Genomic DNA, 18,860 nt, shown 5'->3' with positions numbered 1-18,860 from the left:
GTGCTTGGCAGCCATTTGTGATTTTTTAATATTTGACATCAGAGCGTTTTGACTGTCCTTCCCCTTTGGAAAATAAACCTTTCTAAAGGGTAGTATCACATCTGAGCAGTGCCCTGGCACAAGCACACGCAGGAGCTTCTCAAGCTGTAGAAACCTGGTAAAATGTCTGATTTCCAGTTGCTTGGTCATTGCTACTTCTTCAGTAACTTCCTATATTTTTCTGAAGACTAGGCCAAGAGTAAAGAATTTGGGGGGGTGATGGGTTAGGAAGAATTCAAAACTAACACAAAACTGAGAAAGACTTCTTGTAAGAAATAGCTACAACAGAAAACTACTCATTTGAAACCCTGTAAAACCAAAGTTACTCAAGTACTCTGAAGTGGATTGCAGAGAGTTTGTATTTTTTTTTTTTTTAAATTGCAACCAGTTTTTCAAGCTTTGCAGCCCAAAGTCCCTGTGTTGAATGACAGATCCTGAATTTTGTTCCCTATTACAGAGCAGTGTCAGGCCCAGACAAAAACCATACCTAAGCGTCATCAACACAACCGAAACTCCACTGAGTTTCCCTACAGAAAATACAAATCCTTCAAAAGCACATGCTTATCTTATTTTTTTAAACACTGGAAGTGTTCAACAGGGTTATCCACCTTGGTCTACCATTCAAAGCAAAAACTATCAAATCTTTCAGAGTTAAAGTGTTAAGAACCCTAACAACTTCCTACAAATGTACAATATAAGTGCCATCCAGATCCTGCACATGCTTTTTTTAAAAAAAAACTCAACATTTGAACAGCTCTTCATACATTTCCGTTGATATTACCAAATGAGAAAATGCTGCAGGAATGATGACTCAATGCAAACACTCTAGGATGATCACTGTCCCATGAATAACCCTAATTGTTCTAACACTTTTTCTAACAGAATTTTAGTAGGGTTGAGTAAACACTGATTTGATGAGTTTCCTTATTCTGAAAAAAATGTAGATTTTAATATGGCGTGATAGCCGTCCACTGAACAGCTTCTCATAGACTAGAACCTTGTGGACATCCCTTGGGAAAGCAATCAATTCTGTCAAAGCTATATCTCTAGAATAAAGCCCTATGCATGCAGATCAGAGAATTAATCATGATTAACGCTCATTATCACAATAAAATTAAGAATTAATATAATGCTTACCATTTGAGCCCTAGTTAATAGATTTTTACATGTGGAGTTAAACTGCTGATAAAAAGGCTAAACAGTGTTTCATTTTCATAAAAATCCCCGTTCAAATCTGTGTCTCTGCAGATGGAGCAACTGCATCACTAGAATATTTTTACTTTGCTCCGCATGATGACAGACCTACCCAGCCCAATGCAATACTGCCTTGAAACTCCTGATGCAGGAACACAGCAGACTCCCCACTGGCCACAGCCCGCAGAATACTCAACCACTGAATAAGCAGCACCAACCATAATGAACCTGAATCTAAACTCCCAACACAAAGTAACACATACGGGTGTGGATATATCTTTCCACCTGCGAGAAGCTCCAGGGCAGTCACTGGGGGTGGTGGGTTGTGGATTGCTGCATCTCTAAGCATCGGAGAAGAAACAAATGCAGTCTTAACTCCCTCTCACTTCTCTGCACAAAACCACTTTGCTCCCAACTGCTCAACTAAAGATCTGAGAGTGGCATGAGCCCTGTGACACGCAAGAAGTCTTAGCACTTTGCTCACCTCTTGCCTGCTTGTTTACATCCTGGAAGTGTTCAACCAGTCAGTCTCCAATGAGTGACTTGTGTGACCTTAGAAATGAAGGGGCCATCATGTTTTCATCAACGGTCCAAATATTCAGCATAAAATAAATGATCAGCAAGTGAATGGACGTACAGGAGCTATAATGAACAGCCCACAACCAAACTTCTCATTTGCCTATAGCCTTCCAGGCTCAAATGAGTAATTAAGCAAATAACTCTTCTCCACCACACCAGGGTGCAGAACTCTCCTCATCCTCCTGTTCCCCGACTCTTTGTAGGGTGCAGCCAGAACGGAGACCTCAGGCCAGAATCCTCAAAACTCTCAGTGTTTAGGGATTTTTAAATCATTGCTTTGCTGCTTTGCCTAAGTGTTTTTAAATTATGCTTGAGAGATAATTCCTGACTGGTCACAGCCTTTATGATGCTGTGAATTCACTAATATCTGAAATAGAGCTGAAAAAGGAAAATGTTACTTATCCCTTTGCCTTCACAAGTTTGCTCCCTACGAGACAATTTTCAGTACTTATTTTCAGCAGTGTACAAGGCTGAGGACCTTCAAGACTGAGACACCTCGCAAGATGAGAAATTACTGGGTTGGTTTTTTATGGGACAGGACTGCACCTTTGGGTTGTAAAAATGCAGTGCTGCTTCCTGCTATAGAATAGTGATTACCGTTTCTATTTAAGGCTAATTCCTACATTTGCTTCCAGTCTATGCCAGCAGATTCTCTCTGAATGAATCCCCACTCTGCCCAGCACCAGGCCTGATGATCTACATGCTCCTACTGTTTTCCTATACTTCATGAAGATACTCCAGTAAGACTGATCCAAATCATACTGGTACAATACACTCTCCACCAGATAACTGGAGAGCCCAAATACTTTCATGTTATTTAATTATGGGTGGGGAGGCTACCTGCATATTATCAACCCTTCATCACACAGGAAGTTTAATGTATAACAACTTCATCTTTAAAATAATGTTTCTATTGATGCTTCATACCATATGTGCATATGTACAGGAACAACAAGTCCAGGGGAAGAATTATTAAACATACAAGTATCTAGCAAAAAACTGAAAAAAGTCTTCAAAGTACAGACTGTATTCTGCATGGATTGATTTTGATTTCTGTAATTCCTGCAAGTGATTCTAGGAACAAAACCACCTTTCATTCATACTGCAGTACTGCTCGAAAAACATCCATGCTTCCATGCGGACACCCACTGCAGAACAGGACATTTATTTCAGAGTACTTGTAGACTTGTTTTATGTAGTGTATCTTAAACAGTAAGAAGAATGGTAAGGTGAGAAATGTAAGCAAGGTAGCATTTATCTCACCCACCTTTGGAAAACAGCTCTTAAAAAATAAGTTTTATATGGTGTAAATTACTGCACAAACCTTAACATAGTAGAATCACATCCAGGCAATCTCTGGACCTAATTCCCTCTTTCTCACTTAATCTGAACTACATGACAAGTAAATCCACTACAGCACGATGAGTTACATCAGAAAATGGTAGAAGATGAGAATCAAGTTGTGTGAATCACCTGGGAATATTTTGCCTTTCCACAGCTTATCAAAGGAGCTGCACAACCTGAAATACAGCGTCCAGTGCTCTTAAGTATGGTAAACCCTTTTATACTCCTGAGGCAATAAAAGGAATCGTACAACACAAACAAGAAGCAATCTAGGGCCTTATCAAGATTATGACCCAAAATTAACCTATTAAAAAGCGTTGTGTGAAAAACACTATGTCATCGATAACATTTTATAAAAGGTCTGGCAGATGGAAAAGTTCAGAAACACTTTGATCAGCAACGTGCCCGTCTCACGGTTTTATCTTCCAAGATATCAACCTACATTCGAGAGGGGTTACGTTCGTTCAAATACACACAGTTTAATAATCAACTCGTTGCTCTGCCTCTTCCAAAATGAAAAGGAGTATAAATAGATCAAATTCTTCAACCCAGAACAGTCACACAGCAAAAACTGTTGGCATGAAAAGCCTCTACAACCTGAACAACGAAAGAGTATCAGGAGCAGAAAATATGAAAATCATTCTAGTCTTTCTATTCATTACTTCACTTGCTGTTTCAGCTACAGCTGAGAAGGATTATTCCTCCCTTGATTCTGCTCCATCTCTCGAGACGAAATCAAGATTTGCCATGTTAGATGATGTACGAATCTTAGCCAATGGACTCCTCCAGCTTGGGCACGGTCTTAAAGACTTTGTCCATAAGACAAAGGGGCAGATGAATGACATCTTTCAAAAACTTTACATTTTTGATAGGTCCTTTTACGAGCTCTCACTGCAAACTAGTGAAATCAAAGAAGAAGAAGAACAGCTCAGACAAACTACAGCCAGACTGCAAATCAACAATGAAGAGATAAAGAATCTCTCACAAGAGATGAATTCCAAGATTGAAGACCTCATACAAAACAAAATCCAGCTGCAAGAAAAAGTATGGGGACTGGAAGACAAAGTCACTAAACTGGCCATTATCCAGCCTTCAGTGCAAGAGACAAAAGACATTTCTTCACTCAAAGTAAGTAGACTTGTGAAAGCCCCTGACACACAAAGCCAAAGTAAACTGTAATGCTATTATTGGTAGTTATGCAATAGAAGCTCATGTTTTCCCTTCCTCTTCACTGTAGTACTATGTACTTTGAGAAATAAATCACTTGAAAGAATCAGCATCTTAACCTAACATATTGTTTATTTTGAAGTCAAATTCCCCAGTGAAACAAGTAAGAAAATGGTGAAATTATAAGGTTCTGTGTCTTTTTCACTATTTTTTTGCAAATCAAATTTTAAGAAATTGTATAATAATAATGATTAAAAAAAAAAAAATCAGGAAAACAGTGCAATTACCAAGCCCATAAGTTTGTATGTCATCTTCTCATTACAAATCAGTGCACTAGGAACTGCCTGCTCAGTATAAAAAGAGGAACTGTAAACCTTTAAAGAGGCACATCTATAGCACCTATTATGACCTCCAGGACAAAAGAACCTTGCAAGTGTTAATAGACTTAACATCAATATATGCAAGTATTTAGGTGGGTATAAGGTTTGCTATGGAAAAAGAAGTATTAACTGTATTTTGCAGGAGTATAAAAAGGCTAAGCAACTTGTGTGAGAAAATATTGGATGTCTGTGTCAAAGCAGAAAGATGAATCCAGATCTCTCAAATCCCAAGCCAGTACCCCACATGCTGGGAATCGTTCCCTTTTTTGATCGGTGGCACACATTTAGTTTGAATCAAGGGCCAACTCCACAGAACATAATTGTTGTGGATGTGAAAATGGAAGGAAAATAGCAACAACAAAAAAGGTCTGTCTACAAAGCTGCCAGTAGTTTGTCTCCAAAAAAATGGGTGTTCACTTCACATGCAAAGAAATTCATCCCTTTGGAGGCAAAGCAGGTGACTCTTTGGAAATGAAAAGGCAGTGTTAAATGGTTTGTGCCTCTCAAAACCGGCCCCATGACAAAGCAGTGCCGCTGTGAAGGTCTGCTGCTGCTTCTAACCACGACCCTCCTCCCTCCCTTCCTGTCCTCAGGCTTTCGTGGAGCAGCAGGACAACCACATCAAGCAGCTTCTCAGAATCGTAGAGGACCAGCATGTGCAACTCGACAGACAGCACAATCAAATAATGGAGCTGGAGGACAAGGTACAGGAAGCACCTCTATTCCTCTTTTCAGAATTTGTCATTTCTCGTAACACTGAAGGAGCCAATCGTCCAACCACTCACACGGGTCAGCCATCCCTCTTATTCACAGTCTGGGGGTGTAGAGGAGGACATAAACAGTTTTGACTGCAAACAGGTACTTTTTGGGGTGAGAGAGTGCTGTGCTGCCAGGCAGGGGGCCATGGCCAGGGCACACAATGACCAAGAACACAGCTTTGAAATACTGTCTATCAACACCAGGCTGCTGTATTTTCTGACTGCTAATTTTCTTTTTTTTTTTTTTTTTTTTCCTCTTATTATCTATCATATTTGTGTTCTTCCACTGGTCTTCTAAGAATCATTACTTTCTACCTCTTTCTTCTTTTCCAATATTCACTCCAATAGGGAACCATGTTCTGCAGTTCAATATGTGTCACTGTAATGCTGGGTATAACTGACACCCTCATATTTAATTTATTCCTAAGAGGAGGCTATAAAAGGAAAATGCATTTCAGCCTAAGGAACTGTGGGTTCTGTGCTCTTTAGATGTTGGTATTATTTGTCTTAAGTGATGTCACCTGAGGAAGTAAGTTAAATCTGTTTGCCCATTAAGGTGCACCTCATGAGAACAGGTCATTTACTCGCCTCATGAATCCTACCTTGTTTGAGCGGTGGCAGAGCTGACATTCATGCAACTGAAATCCACCAGTGCGGTTCTGAAGTTATTTTTATGTTGTAAATTGGGGATTCTAAAGGATTACAGTCACAAGAAAAATTATTCTCTGCATGACATTGTTCGGCTTGATACATGAATCTCATCATTTCAGAGCCTTGGGAAATTAACAGTCTGTAATTATGGTTCTTTCAGCTAAACCACATAGAGCTCCAGGAACTGGCAGAGGACTCCTTCACGGGGGAGCAAACAGAACCAGAGGCCACCCCCTTCCCTGTGCGCAACGCCACAGCTGTGACCTACACATCTGACGGTGAGACCTTATCCCTTAGACGTGACTACACGATACACCGCATTCGTGGTATTCTCTGTCAAAGTTCTGCACTGGTTTTTAATAATCAAAGACTCAAAGCAAAAGACTCTGATGCTAAATACAGTGCTGTGGGAAGGAGCTCATTTCCTGCTTTGGAAAAAAATGTCATCAGCTATTTAGCCCTACACATATGTGTGCTTGTCTCTGGGGTGACATACAGGAACAACATCCGCCAGAGCAGTAATCCTGTCCTCAGTCTTCACCCTCCATTCACCTCTCGGAAACGTGCGATGTCACTACCCTTTTATTGACACTCCTGGCCTTGCCGATGCCTGTCTTGGAGGGTATCGAACAGAGAACTAATTTACTTCACGTTGGCTAATTGTAAGATTTAGAAGAGCTTTCTTTAAAGTTGAAAAGCATTTTCAAAGTGCAGAAATGGAAAATGTATTTATTGGGAACTCTGTAAGGAGTAGGAAAGCCATTTGCCAGAGTCTAGTCTCAGGCTTTATCGACTTTCCAAAATTATCTATGTTGAAACCTTGCCTAACTTAAAAAATATAGGCAGTCCAACTTACATACAGTTTGGCAGCTGTACTACCAAGCCCAAAACAGTTTGTCCATTTCCTTAGTTGCTGTAAAATAAAATTACCAAAAAGATTGTTCTAGTTTTTGTTTTGGCTCTATCTCACATAGAAAGTCAAGTTACAAAGCTGGATTAAAACTTCCCACATCCAAAAGAGGATTTTTGTAATTGTCTTCTTTTTTTTTTTTTTTTCCCTAGGTGCTGCTCCTGACTGCACTGCTCTCTATAACAGTGGCATGCAGTCCAGTGGTGTTTACACTATTAAACCCAACGGCTCAGAAGCTTTCGATGTCTACTGTGAAATGAAATTTGGTAAGACAGCTGTACTAGCAACAGTCTCATTTTCACTAAGTAATTTCTTATAAGCCAAAAAACTGCGTCTCATCCCAAAGTGCACAGAAACTTAGAACAGTTTACGTATCCTCTTGACTTCTCTTACTGGCCTGTCTGTGCTCTGAACCGATGTCCCCCATATCCTGAAATCTCCTTAACGCTGCTTTCATTCCTTACTTACCACTTGTTTATACCAAGGAGAGGACTTTCAATCATGTGACAGAAATATAATAAAAACCCCAAGCCCCTTTAGCTACAGATAATGAAAACAGCAATTATAAATGCCATTATATTGCAACCATTAATAGCTTTCCCAAATAAAAGCAAACATACCTTAGTAAAATTTTGTTTCACTAACAAGGGTTATTGTTTGAGACTTCGATAGACCAAACTGCCCCAAAGAGGTGAGTCCTGGAGACAGGATTTCTGTATCGTGTTTGGGTGAGTCAGTAGCTATGTATGATCCAGGTCCAGAATTGGCATGGCCCAGAATGCACAGCACCTGCTCAAGCTCTATTTTTGTAAGAAACCCATTTGTCTGTTTCTTTCGCCACTACCCAGAGATCACACACCTGCCCAGTTTCCCCGCACGGTCCCTTTGCCACGGCTACCCGGGGAGCCTGGGAAGGCGCTGACACAAACAGGGCAGGGCCATGTCATTTGTTTGGATGTGTAAACAGAATGGCATGGGGTTGCCCTGTGCAGAAAGCTCCTTTGCTTACACTTATTGAAACTGGTAAAATGAGGGTGTCATGACCTGGTCAGGACAAAGACCCCACTGCTGGCCTAGCATGGACATGGCCTCCAACACTTCATACCTTCCACGGAATTGCATTCCCAGCAGTCAAGCACTATCAGTAGAGGGAGTCTGGCAATCTGATCAAATGTCTGGAACATTTCATAGCTCTTTTTTATCATTTTCTCTATGTTTGTGTTTCTCAGCCCTTATTAAGACATGAAAGCCAGTTAAGGCAGCTTAACAAATAAGTCCAGTGAGCTGAGTCACCACAAGTGTGGCAGAGGACACTCGAACAGCCCCGTGTTCTGTTCAGCTGTGCTCACTTGAATTTCTTTCACGAAGATTCAGGCTAACTCATTCTACCTCAACACTGGAGCACCCAAGAGCACACTCATGGACAGTTAGTAAGGCCAAGAGGAGTCAAGCATCTGCTCTCTGTACAGCTGTGAGACTTTACAGCTCTGTACACATGCACTCAGATCTGTTGCAAAATGAAGAGTAAATGGGATTCTTATGGAGTCACCTTCAGTGCAAACCCACTTTCTTCCTCACTGTGGTAGAGAGCTCACTTGCGTAAGGGCAGCCACAGCAGTCCACAGGTCACAAGCTGGTGGTCTCAGTTACTCTCCATCCTCTCTCTAGTGCTTTAAACACTTAAGCCAGGCTTTGTGACTTATTCCCCCTTCTCATTCACAGGCAGCTCCTGGACTGTAATCCAGAACAGAGTGGATGGATCACTAGATTTCAACCAAACCTGGGATGCCTATACAAATGGTTTTGGTGACCTCAATGGTAAAAATGCCCTTTTTTGTGTCTTTTTCTTCGTATCAGTTTATTTGAGAAGCTGAATCTTCTTACTGAAAGGTGTTCACATGAGAGCAGACAAAACCTGCAATCAAATCTGAACAGCTTACCTAATTAGTAGAACACCAGGAAGCACTTACCAGAAAACGTAACTCAGTAAAATTGTCCAACACACCTTCAAACGTGTGTTTAGAAGCCTCTGCTAAATCAATGCCATAATGCCTTAAATACTATTTTAATTATTGAGATTTTACTATTTATAAAAACACCTCCCCAAGCCTTCAAAATATACATAAACGCAAAACCTCACCAAGTTGCTGTCACTACTTTCTCTTAAAATTTCTGCAATCTTGTTTCCCTTAAAACCTCCACACCAATTTCTTCCAGCCTCAAGAGAGCCTGACACTGTGTGTGCTCCCCTGCACAAACCCCTCCAGCTTCTCTGTGCAGTGGCCAATCCCCCCCACGGTCAGACAGGGTGAGGAAACACCCATATTCCCCCACTGATCATCAACTCCCAAGAATCTGTAGCACCAAGTGCTGCCCAACAGCCTCCCCATCCAGAATATTTTCCCTATTTTTCTCATACAATGAGATGACTCTACTTTTGTCTCGAAAATAATTTGACTTTCTAGGCACAGCACAGATCAAAACCTCACCAATGTGGGCAGCAATACTGACTCACTTCCACCTCTTCTACCATAAAGAGCTGCTACATCTCAACTTTTCCCACATTTTGGGACAGTAGCTCACAACTGAGGTAGACTTTTACCTGTAGAGTTTGTCTAATTGTGCTGAATGCTACAGTTGCTCCTTGATTGGTCTCCAATTCCCATGTACTAAACCAACATGAAGCCACATCTTTTCAGTGTCAAAAAGATTTTGCAGAGGATCGCATCACTCAGCTATGTCCTACTCAGTTCTGTGCTGCATATTCTAAGGTGATAAAACATAACAGGCTACTATACTACTCCTTCCCTGTAAATTGTGGGAGTATTTTACTCAACCATCTTGTATTCTATTGCTTTAAATGCCACCTGCATGTATGGCACTCACATTCAGCTACGCTATTCCTACATGTGGCGATTGCCCATTGTGCACTAATACCTGTGGCACTGATAATAAGCTACTTAATATAATTTATGAAACTAATTAAACTAATTCTCAAGAATTCTAGCAAAAGAAAACTGCTCAAGTTAAATTCACTTTGTACACAAGGGTACCAAAACCTCAGTTTAGTTCTGCAGCTCCTTCCTTTAAAAATACAACAACTGCAATTAGGTTTTATGTATGTCATTTGCTTCATTTGTCACACAGTTCCAATTATGCATGTTTTAAATGACTTGAGCTCCCTCTCAGAGTTTCACAAGAGGTGGGAAAGTTAAGTGAGAAGCTCCAGTTCATTTATATCTCTTGCTTTTATTGATCACCAGTGTGCAATTAAGAAGAGGTAAACAAAAAGAATGTAGCAAGAGACCTCTGAAAAGATCAACAGTCCCCAAGACTCATATTATTGATTTAATTAAAGCACTGAATAAATCCTTTTAAATACTATATTTTCACACAGACTACCCACAGGTTATCTGTAAAAGCAAATTCAATAGCAGTGTGAGCGATATGGGGGTTTGGGGAAAGTTTATCACATAACTCTTACCCCAATAACTCTCTGCTTGGTGGGTTCTGTCCCTTAACCCTCACCTCTGACATCTCTTGATTTTGACGTTGCCAGATTGTTTGAACATATATTTTTAAATACTGATATTTTAAAGGTGAGTGAGCTACGTGACGTAGGGGTTAGAGATCTGAAAAACACACTAAGTGTGGTCACACCTAGTTCCATACTAACAGCATTTATTTACTACAACTTTGCAGAGGAATTCTGGCTAGGCCTGAACAAGACCTATTCCATTACTAAACAAGGGGACTACATCTTACGGATTGAGCTGCAGGACTGGAAATATAATAAACGTTACATCGAGTATGCATTCAGCCTGGGAGGCCCCGAAACAGGTTACACTCTCCAGCTTTCCCGGATCTCCGGGAGCATCCCCAACGCGCTGCCGGAGCAGACAGAACTGCGGTTCTCAACTGCAGGCCACCACGTGGACATAATAAATGACTTCAACTGTCCAGAAAACTACCTAGGTATCAGTATGCTGGGTATACTAACATGGGAGTTTCTTTGCTACATGAAGGATGGATGTATGCTTTAGTGGGTAGTTACTGATATTAGCCTGGCTACAGAAAAAAGAGGGTAACAGCATCTTTCTGCTCACAGGAAAGGGCAAAAGATGTTTTTCCTTGGCAGGGTCCTACAACAACAAGGCATCATCTTTCTATTTTATAGACAGGTAAAACTAAAGCATAGTGAGGCTGTGCAAACGACCAACATCACAAACAGAACCAGCAGCACAGGCTGAAATAAAACCCCAGGATGAGATTCTGAGCTATGAAGTAAAGGGCAGTTCCTCCTCTGATGCCCTGTCTGGTGTGGCAGCCCTGGGTCAGATTGTTTAATTCCTCCTTGCATAAAAAGGGAAGACAAACTGACTCTTAACTCCATTTTGACTACAAACTGCAAGTTAAGAATGATGGTGAATTTCCATTCAAAGGCAGATTTTAGCTATTTGTCAAGTATACATGCTATAATCACTCCCAAAGGAGCAAGAGAGATACAAGGCTGAAGACATTAATAATAATTTGATTAAAGGATTCCTAATTCTTTGATTTTCTGGAGCTTTTATGTTTTGCCAGTTTATAGCAAAAAGCAAACAATTGAAAAAGCAATTAATGATTAAACCACAGGATACAGAATTGCCCTCCAGACACCTGCTTCATGCAACAAACATTTTGTACTTCATTCTGGGCTTGAAAATCGTTAATGTCTGAAACAATGCCCAGAGTGTTACTCAGCTCTGGTGACCATAAAGAAGGTGGCAAATGACCTCTAAAGTGCTAACTTCAATTTTGAGCACAGTCACTCCCAGTCCTTTGAAAGCAGAACTGGGCTTACAATTTAAGCTCGTGGTTAAGGACAGCAGCCAGTAAAAAAGAGAATTTGATTACTAAAGGCTCTTCAGGCTCCTGTAGATGCAGAGATTTAACTATTTGTACCTGAGAAAAATATCCACAAATCGGGGAGTCCGTTGTAGAGGGTCATGGGAAACACCAAAGTGCGAGGCCAACTTCCTAAGTGTCCCAATTCAGGGACAGCATTTGTGTGTGCAGGTTTCTATCCACCACTACTTTTATGTGAAGCAGACAACAACGAGGAGCACAACAACTCTGTATTGGTCCTCAGCTTGCAAGTCTAAGGGGTCACATGTTTAAGCAGCATTTCATGTGGGCATACTGGGTAACTGTCACTTTTGCTGGAACTGGTCTAAAGATTTATGTTGCAAACAGGAGCTGTCTGCTCAGAAACTGAGCACAGTATGTTAGGGTACAACTGACAGTAACTGACATTACAATATTTCTCCTCAGGAGGCTGGTGGCACAGTGAATGTGAGGAAACCAATCTTAACGGGAAATACGTCGCACCAAGGTCAAGAGGAAGACTAGACAGAAGGAAAGGCTTATACTGGAAGCCTAAGAAAGGCAGATACTACTTGCTCAAGTCAACCAAAATAATGATACATCCAACAGATTTAAAAAGTTTTGACTGAATGCTCAACCTGACGTGTTTTAATTCAGAACATATACACTGAACATTACTACATCACAGAAGTTCACATTATGTTTACTAACAGATGAATGTCTATATCCATATGGTGTATTCTCCAGGACATAAACCTGCAGCATTTGCAACGGTCTGACAGTGTGTTTGGTGAGTATTCTCATCTCCTCTAGCCCCAGTGTCAATGTGCTATAACTTTCATGGAGCTTTTAGCTCCCCAGGTTGAAACTCCAACACCTAGGGGTCAACTGCCTACTCATGTATTGCAGGACATTGCTTGGGGGAATGGGTTTTCAGGCTGTTGCAATCATTTCTGGGTTGTGTAGAACACAAAAAGCGTTTCAGTAAACGAAGGGCTGGCAAAACACTACAGAAGACATTTAGGTATTAATCCTCAGGGAAAAAAAAGAAATTTTGTTTCATAAAGTAACTGATTTGATGCTTGGTTCATGTTACTGTTGTGGAATGTTTCTGTGAGCAAATGAAAGATGGGTAATCCCCCCCATTTTAGGGTTCTGTGTATTTCCAGACAAATTTTCAGCGGTGTAGCTCAGGCCAGTCTTTGCTGAAGCACTGTACTCACACAGCTACAGACGTGTACACACACACCAAGTAAGCCAGAGCACAGGCCTAATCTCCTACATACCACACTTTGAAGAATAACTTAAGAACTCTGCTCTCTCACTGGAAGTTAAGAGCTAAGCTTCAAAGCTTACTGAAATGAGTAAGAGATCTTTTCATTTGAAATGGAATCAAAGCCATCCCTTTGCAGCCTTTTAGTACACCTAAGAAATTAAATGAAAGTCCAAGTGAGCAACACAACACAACACCTTTCAAATTGGAGCAACTCCAATGGAGTCAATGGTACCAACCAACAAACGCTGTAGGCACAACCTACAGGACAGTGTTGGTCCTGCTCCAGAGAACGCATTCACACTTGTTTAACTTCAGCTGCAGAACACTGTCAGGCAGAAGGACTATTGACATGCCAGTAGATGGCTGGCCATGGAAGTGTTGACTGACAAAGACACCACTTCTGCAGTTACATTGAGTCATATTGACTTGTATATCTTATCTAACCCTTGTACAGTATGGATTTTTTATCTCAACATTTGCAAACATACAGAAAACGGTTTTAAACTGTAATTTGTCAGAGTGAAATGACTGTGAACAGAATGTGCTAATTACAGAAAAATTGCAAAAACACTTTTACTTCTTATGGATTTATTAAGACATCACATAGTGCTGCTTATTTGTACTCATGTATTGTAATGTTTAATTACCTGTCCAATCTCTAAAAATAAATAAATAAATAAAACTTGAAAAGACATGAGATATGGAACTCGACTAAACATTTTCTTGTAAACTTCAGTTTATAAAAATCTGGTTTGTATTTATCTAACTTTCATAACAAGAAGTAATGGATTTGGTGAGTAAATTGGTGAAATTACTCAGCTCAAGAAGACAATCCCACTCAGATGTATGATGTCTTCAAAGACACTGTGAAAAAGCTCTAAACAAACAGTGGTACATAATGAAAAGAAATCTGCTCCCTGCCTGGGTTTAGTTATAGAAAGCTTATTGTTCTCCAAGATACCTTAGAAAAATTTCTTATCTTCCAGATCTTGGGAGGTTTTTTAAGCATTATAAACAAAGAGATTGCTTTGAAATCACAATGGAAATATGAACAAAGGGCCTATGCATTTTCTTCTTTTTTATCTCCCACTTTAAAAAGTCACAGAAAGTGTCAGAAAGTAATAAAGTAAGAGAATGACTTTAGCAGACAAAGAAAAAAAAACAAAATAAAACTGAAAAGAATTCAACTAAATTTCACTGTGAATTCACAGCCAAGTTTTATGCAAATATGTTTGTCCCTTCACAACTGTGTATTTTCTGCTGTGTCAGTCTAGAGTCTTTTTGTGCCTGTGGCACAGCAGATCTATTGATACAGCAAGTTTTGCAATGAAGTAGATAAGGTAGGAATTTCTAGACTTGCCAGTGTCAGGCCCTGAAATGTGAAATGTATTTCAAAACTCTAACCTGTATGTGGTATTTGGAACGTAGACATCCCTGGCAGGAAACTCCAGGATTTCTCTTGTAGGTCTAACTCTGCTGTCTGGGTAAAGTTTGACTTGTAGCAACTCTGGAGTTAGACAATAATGGGGATTCTCTGGAGCTGGAGATATGTCTATCTTTAATTGAGCTGTAAGAAAAAAACGATTCTATTACAATAAACAGAAGATTTAAATTAAAAAGTATATTCATGCTTTGTTTCTTCGCCTTAATATTCTATATATTAATTTCATAAACAAACAGATGCTAAATTACAGCCAATGTGGATTTGTTAAAAACAAGTAACAGTGAATCAAACTGATATCTAGAGCAACGGGGTACCAGATAATAAGAATCAACAGAAAAGTCGTATCTTAACAAGTCCCAAATGCTGTTCTTTCAGGCAAGTTGGGGAAATACAGTCTAGATAATGCTACTGTGAGGCCCAACTACTGTTAAAAACAATACTCAAAGTCTCATGGGGAATCTTGCCTACCAAACTGGGAGGATACATCAGGAGTTGTTGAAAGCTAATCTGCACCAAGATCATTGAATATTTTCCTTAGGAAGTCAGCTGACAGTACTGAGAGCACACATTGGTGGATGGCACTGAGGCTGGAATGATTGTACAAATTTAGAAGAGAGTGGGACAAATGGAATCGAATGACTAAGGTGAAATGTAAGAAAGAGCAAAGGATTTGCATTAAGGAGAAACCAAACATACAAACATAAAAAAAAAAAATTGGCACGGATCAACTCTGTAGAAAAGGGCTGGCTGACAGCAGTGACAATAAGCCAATGTCCAGAAGAAAGCTCCAACTGTTCTAAGAAATATTAGTGCAGTGTCATGTACAAGACATTGAAGACAAATTAGTCTGCTTTGCTCAGCATGAGGTCTTAGGAGGAGCAGCATAACCAGTTTTGAGCGCTGTGCTTGAAGAAAAGCATGGACAGACGAAGGAAACTCTAGCAGACAGTAACAGGCAATTTTAAAATCACAACCTTTGAGGAAGGGTTGAAAAAAACCTGAGATTGCTTAGGCTACAGAATAGAGGCAAGGAAGAGTGAACTAATAACCGTATTCAAGTACTTGAAAGGTTGTGATAACTGCCCTGAGGGCATGACAGACTGTAATCAGATTAATTTGCAGCAAGATAATTTTGCAAAGTTTACTTAGTACCTAACCTCATTACAAGGACAGCTGAGTGCTGGGAGAGATGATTTAAGGAAGGATGGTAGGATTGCTGTCACTGGAGATTTTTAAGAACAGGTTAAGTAAATATTGTCAGGAATAGCACAGGTCAGGGACCAGTGATGTTTCACTGCTGTTGTGCCAGCGTTTTTATTTCCCTTTCTCAAACAGAGGTGGAGTCTGTTCCTATTAACCAAGTGGGAGCCAGGAGAGAGATCTCCCCTCAGCTAGAGAGTTGTATTTTACTCAGGAAAACAGAGGCTCCTCAGCCCCTGCTGGGTTTAGGGCTTTGGGGTTTGCATCCTCTCCTCGCAGAGACTTCTCTCAGTGTGACAGGAGCTGTACGTGCATGAGTACCAGTGAGAAACTTGCCAAAATGCCATCTTTAGTGTTCATGGCATTGCTGCCGATGAATTCTTAGGGTTTCTTCATCTGCTCCCTTATAAGAACTGCGTGGCAAAGAGGAAGGACTAACCAAATGCCTGAACACCTGTGAGCCGAAATGATCTCGTCCCATACCTGTGATAGGTCTCAATCTCCGTAACACTGACGATGGCCGTCTCATGTCAGCAAGGAACTTGTACAAATCTTCATCGCTCAGGCGATCACCCTCCTGTTGGGTGTTGGGAAGAAAATTGTTACCCACCTTCAGGATTGCAAGAGAATGAATAAACATCTAACACTATAGTCTCTTTCCTCTGATATCAAAATGTACCTTCCCAGAGGAAGGTGTTAACATACTAAATTACAGTTCATTTCTCCATCCTTTCTCCTTCCTTTTTTCCTTATTAATCATCATGACAGCTGCAGGAACTTCTCATTGAAAACCTTTTCTCTCCCCATCAATATTATCTTTTTCAAAACTGAAAATGGCTGTTAGAAGATTCCCCCAAAATATCCAATTTTTAACAAGTATAATAGTTTGAAAAAGTATCCATCATTCAGGTAGTGATCCTTATGCTCTCTCCTCTGCCTTTTCCTTGGTATGAGTCTTAAAAAAGATTTCACGAGAAGTGTTAAGAAATAGTGAAAGGAGTCTGTTGTCAGCCTTCCTTGTGCCACATTCTAGCAGTTCAGAATTTTGTTAATTTTGGAAACGTTATAGAAAATGTGACTTTGCCACTCTGTAACTATCCAAAAGCAGAAGATATCTGGCAATAAAGGTAATAAATCACAGTATGAAAAAAGAAGCAAATGGAAGGGAGAAAAATGCTGGGTAGTATTCAATTAATTGTACCCAACGAGAGAAAAGGAAGGGAAAATAAAAAATAAGAGATACGGAAGAATCAGAAAATTAAAATCTTAAATCAACATTAAGCAATTTTTAAAGGACAGATTAAGAAAACAACTGTCTCAAAGTTGTCAAGTGGAGACAACCTTGACAAAGTAAATAAATATATGCTTCTGTAAATCATTACTAACTTAGTGACCAGGTTTGAACGGGTGTATATTACAAAGAGGGCTGCAGAACACGGTCAGTGGAATGGCCGCATTAGCAATCTGTAATACCTTTTTTTTTTTTCCTTCTTTTCTATATTTTGGGTGAATACATTGCAGAACTGGATCTTATTAACACCCCAAATAAAAGGAACCTCCTGTGCAGCTCTGTGTCACTGAGACCCCAGAGATACCATTCACAGAGCCCAGTTTCAGTCACAGTGAGTTTCAGGAAAGCACAGAGCACCAGAGGCATGAGTCACCTGCCACTTACATGGTCTGCACCAGGATAACTTGATGCCCTTGATGACATTTCTCCTTATTTACACTACTTTATTTAAGAGCAGACTTTGGATGGCTACCCACAGTAAGAGTGGCACGTAACCAAAACAAACAGAAGAAAAAAAGGGTTTAACCAGCTTTCAATATATAGAATCTAAATCTTTGTATTCCAAATTGAGAAATTAGTCAAAAAAAAAAATCTGGTTGTACACTATTAAATCCCTTTTTATACACAAAGGTGACATTGAAATAACAATTTTCCTTAACCAGATGTGGCATTAAGCAAACCTTAGCAAAAATTAATGAACTGAAACCATTTTCTAAGCTTAACTAAAAATTTTACACTGTTTAATCATGTCTTCTACTGCTTCTCAGGAAAACTCCAAGCTCTGGCTAAGAAGAGCTGCCACTCAGCAAAGCAGCATTGGAAGTAAAACGCTTTGTTTCCTCAAGCATCTCTGGATGTGTCCAGGGAACTGATGCCACCCTCAAATCCCATGGATGAACCTGGTTCTGATGTGTCAACGGAATTGCCTGTCACCCGGTGAAACCAAAGGAGTCAACTGACCATTGTGATAATGGCTATGCAACTCCTAGACTAGGACAAATATCTGGAATACTTTTTGACACGTGCTACCCAAAGAAGTTATCCTCAGTTTTTGTGAACTTGCTTCTATGAGCAGTTTACCAAAAAACATTTACCAAAAGGCCAGGCAGTGATTTTTCCAATCTGGAGCAAAATAAACTGGTGTGCTTCTGGGGAGACCCAGTTTTGTTAGCTGGAGTGGTTAAGTCACTATGCCATAACCATGTTTTAACATTCAAGTCAAAACCAGCTAATAATTTCAAATTCCATAACGTAATTATTCACAGTAAACCTATTGAAAGAATCCACCAATTGACTGTGGACCCACTGCTTGCAGAATTAAGCACGTGATGTTTATAATAAACCCAGTGCTGTTCAAAGATATCCTGCGATCAGGGAACAGACATTACATGCATTGAAAGCATCACGAGTTAATCACTCGGGTCTAAACTGACTTCAGGTGATCAAATCGCTCCATCCAAGGAGTAACTCCTTTATTAGATAGCTTCATACAATACCTGTTTAAAGAAGTTTGTCACTGTCAGAGTAGCTGGTCTAAAACTGGTCAAATTGCAAGCCTCATCCCCACTTGTGGTTCTCTCTAACGAACGCCTCCCAACAATACTGGAATTCCGCCTCTCCGACCACGATCCCTTACGTTCTTCAAAAAAGAAAAATAAAAGGAGGAAGAATTAAAAGAAAGAAGAAAAACAGTAGCCCCAGAGCCAACTTTGTTCCAACCAGGATTTTCTACACAAGAAGATAGGTGCTGCATTTGGAAAT

General features: G+C 40.1%; 2 protein-coding genes across 11 annotated transcripts in view; one reads left to right on the top strand and one right to left on the bottom strand.

Annotated features, from left to right (window-relative positions):
* DOCK7 (dedicator of cytokinesis 7) overlaps nucleotides 1-18,860 on the bottom strand; it is a 106,510-nt gene that overhangs the window by 50,444 nt on the left and 37,206 nt on the right. For all 10 annotated transcript variants that reach the window (XM_074906061.1, XM_074906060.1, XM_074906063.1 and 7 more), the window contains exons 12-14: nucleotides 18,596-18,738; nucleotides 16,292-16,385; nucleotides 14,569-14,731 (exon numbers count right to left, since the gene is read on the bottom strand). In XM_074906061.1, the coding sequence (XP_074762162.1) occupies nucleotides 14,569-14,731; nucleotides 16,292-16,385; nucleotides 18,596-18,738 (400 nt within the window). The remainder of the gene's footprint in view (nucleotides 1-14,568; nucleotides 14,732-16,291; nucleotides 16,386-18,595; nucleotides 18,739-18,860) is intronic.
* On the top strand, nucleotides 3,787-12,517 carry ANGPTL3 (angiopoietin like 3). The gene is made up of 7 exons (XM_074908064.1): nucleotides 3,787-4,284; nucleotides 5,297-5,407; nucleotides 6,273-6,390; nucleotides 7,175-7,288; nucleotides 8,745-8,840; nucleotides 10,725-10,997; nucleotides 12,336-12,517. Exons 1-7 carry the CDS (start codon nucleotides 3,787-3,789, stop codon nucleotides 12,515-12,517), a joined length of 1,392 nt encoding a protein of 463 aa, XP_074764165.1.

The sequence above is a fragment of the Athene noctua genome, chromosome 5 (genome assembly GCF_965140245.1).
Source record: "Athene noctua chromosome 5, bAthNoc1.hap1.1, whole genome shotgun sequence".
NCBI classification, from domain to species: domain Eukaryota; kingdom Metazoa; phylum Chordata; class Aves; order Strigiformes; family Strigidae; genus Athene; species Athene noctua.
Note: the sequence above shows the minus strand (reverse complement) of the source record. Positions and strands in the feature narration are given on the sequence as shown.